Raw genomic sequence first — 15,163 nt, forward strand, 5'->3', positions numbered from 1 at the left:
TTAACAGAACCAAACCAGGAAAGATTTTATTTTAGCCACGCGTCAGAGGAGATCATTTCACCAACGCCCGACGTACTTCGTGTCCGAAGCAAAAAAAACATTTAGAACTCTTAATTCCTTCACGGCCAGAATGGTCCTCAATAACCTAACTCCCGCAGTGCAGGAGGGAGCAGGAAGTATTGCAGAATATTACTTATTAGGGAACCGCAGCTGGGGGCGTGAGCTCGAAGGAGAACAGGTAAAAAAGAGGAGCTTAAACAAATGCATTGATGACATTATGGGATTATGGCGTCAGGTTATCTCATCGCTGTTAGAATGTGAGCAACACACGGATAAATCATGTATGCGCGCTCTGATGTCACGCGCAGAACTCTGATACATTCTCACATACGGACGCTCTCTGTGTACGAGGACAGAGCCTGTGATTGCAGTTTCGTCTGCTGTATCCAAGTGGGAGAGACTGAGTCACATTGGGACATCGCTGCCTTGTACCGCCAGCTTCCCCTGAGGAATAGAGCAGCGGTCTGGGGGCCTGACCCGGCCTGAGAAGGGCCTGCTGTGGCTCTCGGACTGGCTGCTTCTGCTAAACGCATTGTAGTTGCTCAAGCAGATGTAAAACAGATGTTATAAACGCTTGCAATTGTTAAAGTATAATCGTTTTTAAATGTATCTAAAATGACAATATATTACTTTTGTTACCATATTACACCATTTTTTTGAGATCCGGCCACTTGGGGAAACTAGCTGAAGAGCCCTAGAAGAGTAATGGGTACCTATGTATCCCGAATCTCCTGCCATGGAAACATTCTCTTATGCCAGGCCTGCACAACTCCAGTCCTCGAGGGCCGCAAACAGGCCAGGTTTTCAGGATACCCCTACTTCAGACTGAACCACTAATTGAGCCATCTGTGCTGAAGTAGTGATATCCTGAAAACCTGGCCTGTTTGCGGCCCTCGAAGACTGGAGTTGTGCAGGCCTGCCTTACACATTGTAACGAACAGGTCGATCTATCTCTACTGGCGGATGAGAGGACATACCACGTGTAATCCATTGCCCAAAGGGCGTTAGAACCTACTGGTATGGGTATAGTGCCTGGGCCGCGGTACATATGTATACTGTACTCAACTCCCTCTCATACAAAGGAAACGATATGCTTAGACGGTTAAATAACAGACAAGATTTTGCGCACGGGTATCGGGTTAAACACTTTAACGCAGCTATTCAACGCAATTTTTATTTGAGAGAGTTTCAAACTGTTGGTCCTACTTCAGGGGTGGACAACTCCAGTCCCCAAGGGCCACCTGTGCTGAAGCAGGGATATCCATAAACCCCGATATGAGGGTGGCCCTTTGAGGGCGGGAGTTGCCCACCCCGGGACGATACCAATTGTATCTTCAGAGCGGCAGCGAAATATTAACTGGCCAAGTTGGCAACCCCCCTCCTCCCCCCCCCAAAAAAGACATTAGTGATGCACACTTCTTAATTCTGATCTTCCCTCTGCCAGCAAAGGGCGGGGGGAGGAAGCCATGGAACAAACATGAGCGCAGCGACATGAAATGTCATGGATTCCGCGTTGTCAGCCATTCTTATCTGATCTTCTTCGCGGGGTTGATGTCACCTGTAAAACAAAGCGGAGAACCCACAGAAGGTTTGAGATACGATAACACACAGGACCCAGACGCTCAGAAAAATAAATCTCTCTTCCCCGTGTGAATTACTCAGGTTGGGAAACAGCGGGGCAATTATCAGAGTATTTTTTTCCTTTGGATCTGGACCGCACTATTTTCTGCACCAGGGGGGGGAGGGGGGGACTGGAGACGTTCCCCCGCAAAAATCGCCTCATCTTCGACGGTGCAAATCTTCGCGGACACGTCCGAGTTTGGAAAAAACGGTCGCCGTTTTTTCTTTTTTTAATTTATTTTTATGTCGTTTGTGCGAACGTTCGCTTTTGCGCACCAAACCACACAAAAGAATTTCGCAGAAACAAACCCCGTGTTCTCGCGTAGATTTGTAAGCAAAATGCGAAGGCTGACGGACGTTTGTGCGAATGTTCAATAAAGTTTGCCAATCTCTACCGGGAGCCTCGGTTCCTCAGCCACTTACCGGTGAAGTTACCGGTATGACGTCCTGGTTTGTACAGGGGATTTAAGCGGGTGCCCAATAGGAAGCCACGACTGATACTGTTGCAGCTTCCTAGTGGTCTGAGATTTGGCAGCCATTTTGTTTCCCGTAAGAGATTAAAACCGGTACGTCACCGGTAAGTGTCTCAAGAACCGGGGGTCTTTGGTTTCTACCCTGTAAAAAATTTAAAATTGGGGTTAAATCAATAAGGAAATGCACCTTAAACCTTGTAAATACCGGGAGCGACTAAATTAGCGTTAAAACCTTCAAGGTTAAACCCATCTTACCCCAAAATAACTTGGTGAGGCTCTCTCCGAGGAGATAGAAAGGCCCCATGACCAGTACAGAGGCGGCGAAGAAGATAGCCATACCCACAATGTCCAGCTTGGCTAAAATCGGATACACCCAGATTCCGGACGTGTAATAGATCCATAAAATCCTGCAGAGAAAGAGCAATAAATGTTCGTTCCACACCGCACGGCAAACGGGCAAGTAAGCGAGAGGCGCAGCGAGGTGTCACGTGTGTGCGCGCGTGTGTGCGCGCGTGTGTGTGCGTGCAGCAGCTGCAGCATTCCCACTTCAGTGATAGCCTGCCGCCGGGGCGCTGCAGATGTTGGATAAACAAGATATTGGTAGTCGCCACTCACAGGTGTTTCTGATTAAAGTAAAAATGTGAATTTATTAGATTAGAAAGGTCCTGGACAGGACCGCAACATAGATGTAATCAATTCACATTTTTGCTTTCATAAAAAAGACATACAAGTGACGATAGATAGACGGATGGATGGATGATAAATAGATAGGTGGATGATAGATAGATATTGCACACACACAGAGAGAACGGATTATTTTACAGGGAGGAGAAACTGAACCAGGCCCAGCGCATCAGCAAATCCTACATTACAAACATGTAAAACCTTATCTAAAAGGTGTAATCCTAGGCTGTGGATAATTATAGGGTCATCCGATAGTAGGGAACCCCCCGCGGGTTACCATGGGAGTTTCAGCGTGATACTGTCCAGACAAGCACTAACGAATGCCCCGCTTAGTGTAGAATTGCAGATAGCCGGGATACCTGTACATGTGCATGTATGTCACCCGTGAGATCTTTCAGTATACGGATTACATGTACGCACATGTTTCACTTTATGGCAAAGAATGTAACAAGCAGCAAAGTGCTGTACAACCCCACTAAAAGGTTATATGGCAAGAAGGCTAAAAGGCAACACACTCTTAATGTCACATGTTGCCACAAAGCAGAGATGCTGCGAGGAGCCAGAGTGCAGCCGGGATTCTGGAGAACGTCACACTCTTGGGATGCTGATCCAGTCCGGGTTTTGCATTCCCGTTTGCTGGTCTGATTTCATAAGCGCGATGAGATGTGAAAAGGAGCGGCCTGAGTTATGTTCACAACGGAGTTATAACGGAGTTGGTAGTGTATGTATATCTTTATTTATATAGCGCCCACAGTGTACGCTGCGCTGTACAGAAGTTATAATACAATAAGTGCAACCAAAATAAATAAAATCAGACAATAGGAATGCAAGTCCCTAGCCCAGGGAGCTTACAATCCAAGTCAGGAGTGGCCAACTCCAGTCCAAATATGACTCAGTGGAAGACTGAGCCACCTTTGCTGAAGCAGGGATATCCTGAAAACATGACCTGTTGGTGATCCATGAGGACTGGAGATGGTCACCCCTGATCGGAGTGGTATGTTAGGGTTTAGGGACAGCAGGTGTGGCGCGTTCAATATAGTTCCAAACCGGAGCAGAACAAGAAAGCGGGACACAGAACACACACATTATTATATACGGACACGCTGGCACGGTGAATGGAAGAGAAACATTCTTACCACGATAGATATGCAAAGCAGAAGATGCTCAGTGAGAACAGCCCGGTCTTCTTACTGGGATACTGGTGGGAAGAGGCACAGAGCTCCAGGAGCAGCAGCGGCAGCACAAAGGTATGCTGCAAAGAGAGGGACATGGGGTGCAGGAGACGCGGCAGCGAGAAGCACCAACGCATGCTGCAGAGAGAGGGACGTGGGGTGCAGGAGACGCGGCAGCGAGAAGCAGCGGCAGCACAAATGCATGCTGCAGAGAGAGGGACGTGGGGTGCAGGAGACGCGGCAGCGAGAAGCAGCGGCAGCACAAACGCATGCTGCAGAGAGAGGGACGTGGGGTGCAGGAGACGCGGCAGCGAGAAGCAGCGGCAGCACAAACGTATGCTGCAAAGAGAGGGACGTGGGGTGCAGGAGACGCGGCAGCGAGAAGCAGCGGCAGCACAAACGCATGCTGCAGAGAGAGGGACGTGGGGTGCAGGAGACGCGGCAGCGAGAAGCAGCGGCAGCACAAACGCATGCTGCAGAGAGAGGGACGTGGGGTGCAGGAGACGCGGCAGCGAGAAGCAGCGGCAGCACAAATGCATGCTGCAGAGAGAGGGACGTGGGGTGCAGGAGACGCGGCAACGGCCCCGGAAGATTGCCCTGTGCAGATTTGGGCCCCCTTCAAAACTCCGACCGTTACACGCGGCCCAGGAACCATTTACACGCTCGTGCGGTGTAGCATCTCGGGGGACTTAACAATAGGGGCTCTGGTATTCGGTGGAGTTTGGCGTCGTTAAATCTGTGTTTATTTATTTTTTTGTTCTTTGGGCATTTTCATTTTATTTAAAAAATAAATAAAAATAAATCAGTGTTTATTAGTATTACCAGCAACAAATTGCCACATTTGAATTCCGTGTTTACCTGGGCACTTTTTTGTTGTTGAAGTTTCCATATTTCCTTTGGGTCGCCTTTGTACCCCATCCGGAGACGGGGACGGGATGCTACCAGAGGTGAAGCTCAATAGGAAAGGAAGCTTCATTTCCATGTTTTTATAGTTTTAAGCATAAGTGTTAAATGACCAGTCTGTGGCGTTTTTGCTTAACACCCCCTCCTAATTAACTGATAATTAGAATGGATAGAGCCCAGAGAAATTAGCCCGTACTTACCATGGAATGGTTGAGCCATTGTGGAATCAGGCTGTCCAGAACGGCCGGGTAGATAAGCTCTCGATCGTAAGCATATATACTCCAGAAAGAGGTAACTACGAACTAGAGACACACAAACAAAAGGTGGCATTTAAACATTATACATATATACACGCACACAGTATATATAGCACACAAACACATAGTACAGAACAGTAGTTATAGCAAGAGTGTTCCCGCTTAGCTAGAAAATAAGACGTTCAACCTGAGAACGCACGTTACTAGCTCACAGCAGCGGGTACCGTGCGTTCCGGCCTGCCCGGCTTGTTTACCATCTGGATTTTAGCACGTTAGGATCGCTGCTTTATAGCCAGAGGCAGCGAGAGCATTATATATATATATATATTTATTTTTTAAACACATTTGTTTATACCAGAGTGCCGGCTCTTACTTGGCCTCCAGCTTAACTAGACAGTCTAATACAGGGTGGGCCAACTCCAGTTTTCAAGGGCCACCAACAGGTCAGGTTTTAAAGGATGTCCCTGCTTCAGCACAGCTGGCTCAAGCTGGCGAAGACTGAGCCACCTGTGCTGAAGCAGGGATATCCTGAAAACCTGACCTGATGGTGGCCCTTGAGGACTGGAGTTGGCCCCTCCAGGTCTGACGCTTCTTCCTTACATGACTCAAATTGGCCTCTTGTGCATTTTTAAAAATCTCTTAACCGTTGCAGCACGAAATCATCGCCTGCGATTAAAGCCGCAGCGCCCCCTTCTTACTGGGCTTTTATTTCTAACACACTGATTTTGTTATTACGTGATTTGTAACCGGGGAGAGGAGACGGGACCCTCCGGAGCTGCAAGGCATGATATGTGGCTCCCGAGACCCCCTGGGTTTTTACATGGCAGTATCCAAGGGGGGAGGGGGGGGAGACTGTGGGCGCCATCTTGAATTAATTCAGGAAGTAAAACAGGCAACTAACACAGTAAGTATCACGTAATAACAAAATCAGTATGTTAGAAATAAAAGCCCAGTAAGAAGGGGGCGCTGCGGCTTTAATCGCAGGCGATGATTTCGTGCTGCGAGTGTTAAGAGCTTTTTAAAAATGCACAAGAGGCCAATTTGAGTCATGTAAGGAAGAAGCGTCAGACCTGGAGGGGCCAACTCCAGTCCTCAAGGGCCACCATCAGGTCAGGTTTTCAGGACATCACTGCTTCAGCACAGGTGGCTCAATCAGTTCCTGCTTCAACACAGGTGGCTCAATCAGTGGCTCAGTCTTCCGCGGGAGGAAGAGCGGGCGGGCGCGCGAGGGAGGAAGAGCGCCCGCGTAACAGAATTTTGAGCGGACACATTTTGTTTTTTTCACGCGACGGCTGCGGCAGGTGAGCGGTTCAGCCAATGAGGGAGAAACAGCCTCGTGATGTCACAGCCACGCCTCCCGCCGCAGTGCATGGATCGCTCGTGCAACAGGCATGCGCTCAGTCCCGCACGCCTCTACAATAAACTATGCCTTACAGAGGCCTCGCGCGCCTCCCCGGCCTTTTATTTAAATGTTGTGGGGAAAAACGCGCTCCTCCCCCCCCCCCCCAGAAAATGTGACGCCCCCCAGTTGTAATGTATAACAATATCAATTTCGGGCAAGAAAAGGATCGATGTTTCGCCCACTCGTACCCGAGTATTGATCTTTTGTGTAATAAATGGATATTTTGACACATTACCGGACTCCGCGAGTGCCGACTCTTTGGTGAGTTATGTACTGTATAAAGTGGAACTTTTGCTGCTTTTCGCTTGTTCTTCGTGGCTGCCGCGTGACACGTGTACGACGTGTTGTGATAACGACATGCTGCCTCTATGCACGCCGGGATACCTACCACACCAATAGGGAACGCCAGCACGCAGAAGGTGAAGTCCCTTAGCAGCAAAAGGAAATGACCGAGTCCCTTCTTACTGGAGTGGAACAGCTGGGCCAGGTCAGCGAGCAGACATACAGCAAAGAACACCGTTTGCAGCACCTAGGGAACACACGTCATTAGGTTACTGGCACCACACTGTAACCCCCCCCTCCCGCCCCCGCCGCAACAGGTCAGGTTTTCAGGATATCCCAGCTTCAGCACAGGTTGCTCCTATGCTGAAGCAGGGATGGATTGAGCCACCTGTGCTGAAGCAGGGATATCCTGAAAACCTGACCTGTTGGGGGGGAGGGGGGTGGAGGCGATGTCTGAGATCAGATGCATTGTAAGGAACCACAACCCTCTCTAGTAGCGTGTCTGAGATCAGATGCATTGTAAGGAACCCCAACCCTCTCTAATAGCGCGTCTGAGATCAGATGCATTGTAAGGAACCCCAACCCTCTCTAATAGCGCGTCTGAGATCAGATGCATTGTAAGGAACCCCAACCCTCTCTAATAGCGCGTCTGAGATCTGATGCATTGTAAGGCTGCGGTCCCAGTCCGCACTGTAGCACGTGTGCCTGGCGGAGGGGCGGCGCGTGCACAGCGCTTCACCGCAGATCGCGATCTTGGGAGGAAGAGATTGCGACGGCGGGGGGTTTGCCAGGGCGTGGCCATGACCTCACGCGGCTCGTTCGCCCTCATTGGCTGAACCGCCGGCGGGGGCGTGGCCACGCCTCCGTCGCGAGTTCCAAATACAATTATTTTGTATTTGAGAGAACTCGCCGTAGAGCACCTCCCGCGGCGGTAGGGACTGGCGGGCGGGCGGTGCTTGCGCGCTGTAGAACGCACTGGGACCGCAGCCTTATAGCGCGTCTGAGATCAGATGCAGAGTAAATTCTTCTGTATTTGATACAATTTTCAGATGACCAGACAATGGCAGGGCACACCTCCTGGGTTACAGCCTGTCGCTCCATAGGTTTTAGAAGTATATGCTTTCTTTCTTACTTAGTGATTATATTACAAGTTATGTTTAATATTAGTGGAGGTTGAGTGCATACAACAGGGAACTTTTCTCTTCTTGTGCAATCAGCCTTTAGCGATGCCCGGGGAACCCAAGGGCTCGTAGGAATCCTGGTTGAAAAACATTGGGTTAAGGGGTTAAACGGAGAACCAGGCAATAATGTTCCCAATAGTTAATACAGTACCACCCCCCAGCATTTCTCCAGCATGTGGTTTGGGTCAGTGCACATTTCCAGACTGTAAGAAATGCATCAACATCCAGCTCCCCTCGCTCCCCCTTTGGTGCAAATGGTGCACATATGTAATCCTGCTTCACAACACCGCTCGCTGAGTGACGGAATGATTTATAATGTGCCAGGGGCAACCCAGCCAGCTCCTACCTATAGCACTGATCCCTCAGCGCCAGCTCCTACCTATAGCACCGATCCCTCAGCGCCAGCCCCTACCTATAGCACTGATCCCTCAGCGCCAGCTCCTACCTATAGCACCGATCCCTCAGCGCCAGCTCCTACCTATAGCACCGATCCCTCAGCGCCAGCCCTTACCTATAGCACCGATCCCTCAGCGCCAGCCCCTACCTACAGCACTGATCCCTCAGCGCCAGCCCCTACCTACAGCACTGATCCCTCAGCACCAGCTCCTACCTATAGCACCGATCCCTCAGCGCCAGCTCCTACCTATAGCACCGATCCCTCAGCGCCAGCCCCTACCTATAGCACCGATCCCTCAGCGCCAGCCCCTACCTATAGCACCGATCCCTCAGCGCCAGCCCTTACCTACAGCACTGATCCCTCAGCACCAGCTCCTACCTATAGCACCGATCCCTCAGCGCCAGCTCCTACCTATAGCACCGATCCCTCAGCGCCAGCCCCTACCTATAGCACCGATCCCTCAGCGCCAGCCCCTACCTATAGCACCGATCCCTCAGCGCCAGCCCCTACCTATAGCACCGATCCCTCAGCGCCAGCTCCTACCTATAGCACCGATCCTTCAGCGCCAGCTCCTACCTATAGCACCGATCCCTCAGCGCCAGCCCCTACCTATAGCACCGATCCCTCAGCGCCAGCTCCTACCTATAGCACAGATCCCTCAGCGCCAGCTCCTACCTATAGCACAGATCCCTCAGCGCCAGCTCCTACCTATAGCACCGATCCCTCAGCGCCAGCTCCTACCTATAGCACCGATCCCTCAGCGCCAGCTCCTACCTATAGCACCGATCCCTCAGCGCCAGCTCCTACCTATAGCACCGATCCCTCAGCGCCAGCCCCTACCCAGAGCACCGATCCCTCAGCGCCAGCTCCTACCTATAGCACCGATCCCTCAGCGCCAGCTCCTACCTATAGCACCGATCCCTCAGCGCCAGCTCCTACCTATAGCACCGATCCCTCAGCGCCAGCTCCTACCTATAGCACCGATCCCTCAGCGCCAGCTCCTACCTATAGCACCGATCCCTCAGCGCCAGCTCCTACCTATAGCACCGATCCCTCAGCGCCAGCTCCTACCTATAGCACCGATCCCTCAGCGCCAGCTCCTACCTATAGCACCGATCCCTCAGCGCCAGCTCCTACCTATAGCACCGATCCCTCAGCGCCAGCTCCTACCTATAGCACCGATCCCTCAGCGCCAGCCCCTACCTATAGCACCGATCCCTCAGCGCCAGCCCCTACCTATAGCACCGATCCCTCAGCGCCAGCTCCTACCTATAGCACCGATCCTTCAGCGCCAGCTCCTACCTATAGCACCGATCCCTCAGCGCCAGCCCCTACCTATAGCACCGATCCCTCAGCGCCAGCTCCTACCTATAGCACAGATCCCTCAGCGCCAGCTCCTACCTATAGCACCGATCCCTCAGCGCCAGCTCCTACCTATAGCACCGATCCCTCAGCGCCAGCTCCTACCTATAGCACCGATCCCTCAGCGCCAGCTCCTACCTATAGCACCGATCCCTCAGCGCCAGCCCCTACCCAGAGCACCGATCCCTCAGCGCCAGCTCCTACCTATAGCACTGATCCCTCAGCGCCAGCTCCTACCTATAGCACCGATCCCTCAGCGCCAGCTCCTACCTATAGCACCGATCCCTCAGCGCCAGCTCCTACCTATAGCACCGATCCCTCAGTGCCAGCTCCTACCTATAGCACCGATCCCTCAGCGCCAGCTCCTACCTATAGCACCGATCCCTCAGCGCCAGCTCCTACCTATAGCACCGATCCCTCAGCGCCAGCTCCTACCTATAGCACCGATCCCTCAGCGCCAGCTCCTACCTATAGCACCGATCCCTCAGCGCCAGCTCCTACCTATAGCACCGATCCCTCAGCGCCAGCTCCTACCTATAGCACCGATCCCTCAGCGCCAGCTCCTACCTATAGCACAGATCCCTCAGCAACATGACAAATGGAAGGACTTTGACATCTAACATCTTACACAGCTGTAAGGCTTGTTTCATAACGCGCTGTAAAAGTGAGGTCACACATAGCATTATATGGTTGGTGTGTGTGTGTGTGTGTGTGTGTGTGTGTGTGTGTGTGTGTGTGTGTGTGTGTGTGTGTGTGTGTGTGTGTGTGTGTGTGTGTGTGTGTATAGATAAAATTAACCTGAGCAAACAAGTAACACAAAAACATGTTTTTTCAACATTTATTTATTCACAAATGATTCAATGGATTCAATATCCGTGTGTGACAAAGTATGCGACTCTTTAGATTCAGTACCTGGCGGAACCCCAGCACCTGGAGGAACCCCAGCACCCGGCGGAACCCCAGCACCCGGAGGAATCCCAGCACCCGGAGGAACCCCAGCACCCGGAGGAACCCCAGCACCCGGCGAAACCCCAGCACCCGGCGGAACCCCAGCACCTGGAGGAACCCCAGCACCTGGAGGAACCCCAGCACCTGGCGGAACCCCAGCACCTGGAGGAACCCCAGCACCCGGCGGAACCCCAGCACCTGGAGGAACCCCAGCACCTGGCGGAACCCCAGCACCTGGCGGAACCCCTGCACCTGGAGGAACCCCAGCACCTGGCGGAACCCCAGCACCTGGAGGAACCCCAGCACCCGGCGGAACCCCAGCACCCGGAGGAACCCCAGCACCCGGAGGAACCCCAGCACCCGGCGGAACCCCAGCACCCGGCGGAACCCCAGCACCCGGCGGAACCCCAGCACCTGGAGGAACCCCAGCACCTGGCGGAACCCCAGCACCCGGCGGAACCCCAGCACCTGGAGGAACCCCAGCACCTGGAGGAACCCCAGCACCTGGCGGAACCCCAGCACCTGGAGGAACCCCAGCACCCGGCGGAACCCCAGCACCCGGCGGAACCCCAGCACCCGGCGGAACCCCAGCACCTGGCAGAACCCCAGCACCTGGCGGAACCTCCTTGAGCAGCAATAACTTCAACTAAGTGTTTCCTGTAACTGCTGGTCAGTCTCTCACAGTTCTAATGCAGGGGTGCGCAAAGTTTCTCTCCTGCACCCCCCCCCCCATTTGACGCTGGTTGCCATGGAGACGCGTCGCTGGAACTCCAGGTAAGTGAAACGTTACAGAGGTGATAATGGGGAAAGGCAGGGTTGCATGTCATTTCCCAGAATCCCTTGCTGCAGTGGGAGCACGGTATGCAAGGTGATAATGGGGAAAGGCAGGGGTGCAGACCTGCCTTAGACATGTGAATGTGCTCACAATTGATTTTTTTATTTGCTACATGCAATTTCGGTGGAAGTTATTTGTCGCCTTTAACACCCACCATAACATACACATTCATGTAATATATATATGTGTGTGTGTGTGTGTGTGTGTCCGGGGGGGACTACCAGTTTGGGGGATACCGCGGTCACAAATAAATGATGGTAAATTTTGGATAAAATAATTTGGTCGCAGGATCAGAAATAGAAATCCGTGACGTCATCTGCCAATTTCACAGCAACGCGCTGCGGGGCTCACTGGCAGTGAAGGTGTTAAACAAAGGAAGATTCCTGCAGCATTTACACAGATAGAAATCCAGTGCTTACAAAAAGCACAAAAAAGGTCAAAGGTGGCCCCTCAATCTCTAAAACATGCCCTTACCTGCCGGACTGGTTTTCATCACGGACAATTATATATGGCCCTATAAAGATCCAGATCGTTTAATTCAATTATTGTCGTGTCGGAAAAATACCCGGAAATGGACAATTGCGTCTTCAGAGAAATCTTTGATTTAAAAAAAAATTAGAAGTTCAAAACAATAAATGCGTGAATGTTTGATTAATAAACCTTTACGATGTGCGCGGTCAGCGTATGTTACGCCGGGTACAAGTACTAGTTGAATATAAAGATATTTTGCATGTCTGTCATTCCTGAAATTCTACCCCAGCCAGAAAACAGGTCGCAAATCAAACGATGCAGCCAGGAGGGCGGATTTATGTGCAGAAGTCAGGACGGGAGAATTAGGTGCAGGTGGAAATAGCAGCTTTATAAAGGTAAGAAGACTTGCCACAGATCGATCTACGTGTCTCTGGTATTAAGCAGCCCTGGTGATATAAATCCTACATTTGAATGTACAGTTTCCCCCGCAGAGGAGCAGGAGGGGCTCAGCCAAAGTGATGCAATTACAAAAGCAAGCCATGGTGTCCACGCTCAGCCAACTTATACCTGATGCAACAGGGCACCTGCAATGCACAATGCCACGTGATGGCGCGCTGATGATCCTGTAGCATCCTGGGTATCACTTCTCTTTATTTTCACACCCAGACAGAACTTACTGAACCAGTGTTCCAAGATTTTTTTTGTATTAAAGGTTATGCGTGTGTGTGTGTATTCATACATACATACATACATACATACATACATACACAGCAGGGTGTCACCGGAGTTGACCGGAGTTGATTTCAGCTCCAGGGACCCCATGCTTCCAGAGACACTCACCTCCGTAAGGGGGGGGGGGGGGGGGGGTGAAGAGTGCCGCTGCTTCATACTGATTAAATCTCCCGCGGCACACAAGGCAATAGTTAGCCACCATATTGTACACCCAGCTGGAGATGTTGCCGGCAGCACCTTCGGAGTTGAGTATCCCAGGAAGCAGGGTCCTGGTAGCTGAAATTAACGTGGTTCAGCTCCTAATAATAATTGTTAATAACTAGCGCTGCTAGTTTTACATAGGGCTTTACAGAGACATTTTGCAGGCACAGGTCCCTGCCCCATGGAGCTTACAATCTATGTGTTTGGTGCCTGAGGCACAGGGAGATAAAGTGACTTGCCCAAGGTCACAAGGAGCCGACACCGGGAATTTAACCAGGTTCCCCAGACTCACACTCAGTGTTTAGAAAGGAAAAACCCTAGACAGAAACCACGTTTAAACCCGCCGCGCCGCGGAATGCCGCGCGTTATAAATACATGTTAACAATAAACATCATTTGCAACGTTTTTTCTAAAGAAAAGGGAAATTTTATTTCAGAAAGTTTAACCCCATTTCTTATTTTTATAGCATAAATATTGCTTCGTAAAATACAGCCTGAAGAGGGTTAATAGGATAACTAACGCTGCGCTTATAGTGCCGGCGACATTGCGGCAAAACAAATGTATTGCCGCCGTCGCGTGCGCTTATAGTAGAAGCGACGTGGCGGCCTGGTCGCGGTCGCTGGAAGTCAATTTGATTTTTCCTGCGACTGCAGCCTGACGCCGCCATTGCGTCGCTATAAGCGCAGCCTTAAACACACAAGCTGACCTCATAGATACCACGCCAACATATTAACTCCATAAACACCACTAGAATGAGACCCTACTCTTGCACGGGAGTTGACCCCATATTTTTAATGGGATCCCACTATTACGCACACCGGATGAACCCAGAAAGTCCAATACGATCCCAATGTTACTCTAGCTGACCCCTATTTTGAATGGTATCTCCCGCTCACACACCAGCTGACCCCTCTCTATTTTGAATGTTATCTCCCGCTCACACACACCAGCTGACCCCCTTTCCTAGAGGAGGTGACATGTGAATGACCTCCCCGGTCAGGGTGGAGGTGACCTGTGAATGACCTCCCTGGTCAGGCCCGGGGTCACGCCCTCACCTGGTTGATGAAGGTCAGGTACTTCCACCTGCCCCCGTACGTGTGAGCCCCGTGTCCCTCCGCGGCTTCCGTCACCGCCACGTTCTGCCAGACCCCGATGACGTTCCAGCCCAGCGCGCCCACGTGCAGCAGCAGCACTCGCGCCGCCATGTTGGTATCACCGCTCTGCCAGGGCGGACCGTACCAACACCACGGGGGGGGGAGGGTGACCACTAACTTCCCTGTTTTTGGAGCGCCGGATAAAGCCTGACAGCACAACCCCTCACTGCATGTGTGCGGGGGGGAAAAGGGGAGGAAGACACGCTGTGAGGCGGCAAACCTTTGTGGCGCCTCCCCCCCATTCTGATACTGGTCTCTTCCATGTGACGTCACAAGGCCTCCAGTTTAGAGCCCACGTGCTGGGCTGTACCTGGCTTTGATACTCTCTGATACTCCAGTATCTACAGCAAATACTACAAAGGATTTTTTTTAATACTATGTTTTTGATGCTATTTTACATTTTTGGGTACTATGTAGAGTTGGGCAATATACCAATAAAAAAATGACGATAAGTCGATATTACGTTGTTATTATTATTATTATTACGGTATCGCTGTCAGGCAGCTGTGGGAATCAATTACATTTTTGGGACATTTGGTGCAGTTAAAAATATTAGAGCTACTAATAAAAATTGGAGAGCAGCACCCCAACTTCACCCCTTACCGCTAGAGGAGAGCAGCACCCTACTTCACCCCTACCCCATCCTAATTGGAAGATAGCAGTACCCGACTTCGCCCCTCCCTAATTGGAGGATAGCAGTACCCCACTTCACTCCTTCCTAATTGGAGGATAGCAGCACCCCCACTTTATCCTCCCCCCTTGGAGGATAGCAGCATCCCCCTCCCTAATTGGAGGACAGTGCACCCTAACTTCACTCCCCCTTGCAGGATACCAGCTCCCCCATTCACCTCCCCCCACCCCCCCCCCACTGAATGTAGAGAAGGACTGAAACATTAATCTTTCATTAACAATGTTCCTGCTAAAGGTCCATGTGTGTGCTGTGCTGAACTGTATATGTTACCTGTCCCATTCAGTACCAGGTACTGAGACAGTATCTGCTCATCACTGAGTCTCAACCTGGATTTCAAA

General features: G+C 51.3%; 1 protein-coding gene across 1 annotated transcript; it reads right to left on the reverse strand.

The window, feature by feature from the left end:
* On the reverse strand, positions 1–14,223 carry LOC142466440 (androgen-induced gene 1 protein-like). The gene is made up of 6 exons (XM_075571356.1): positions 14,036–14,223; positions 6,960–7,100; positions 5,113–5,214; positions 3,974–4,089; positions 2,409–2,560; positions 1–1,618 (listed from the first exon to the last, which is right to left on the reverse strand). The coding sequence occupies exons 1-6, from the start codon at positions 14,183–14,185 to the stop codon at positions 1,587–1,589; spliced, it is 693 nt and encodes a 230-aa protein (XP_075427471.1). The 5' UTR covers positions 14,186–14,223; the 3' UTR covers positions 1–1,586.
* Positions 14,224–15,163: the final 940 nt, after the last annotated feature.

This window comes from Ascaphus truei, chromosome 15 (assembly GCF_040206685.1).
Source record: "Ascaphus truei isolate aAscTru1 chromosome 15, aAscTru1.hap1, whole genome shotgun sequence".
NCBI lineage: Eukaryota > Metazoa > Chordata > Amphibia > Anura > Ascaphidae > Ascaphus > Ascaphus truei.

Excerpts from the sequence above, each read along its gene's own strand:
- LOC142466440 (XM_075571356.1), bottom strand. The coding sequence starts at position 14,185 with ATGGCGGCGCGAGTGCTGCTGCTGCACGTGGGCGCGCTGGGCTGGAAC. Across the intron at positions 7,101-14,035 it reads ACCTGACCTTCATCAACCAG|GTGCTGCAAACGGTGTTCTT; the intron begins GTGAGGGCGTGA and ends TGTGTTCCCTAG. Across the intron at positions 2,561-3,973 it reads TGCTTTGCATATCTATCGTG|GATTTTATGGATCTATTACA; the intron begins GTAAGAATGTTT and ends CTTTCTCTGCAG.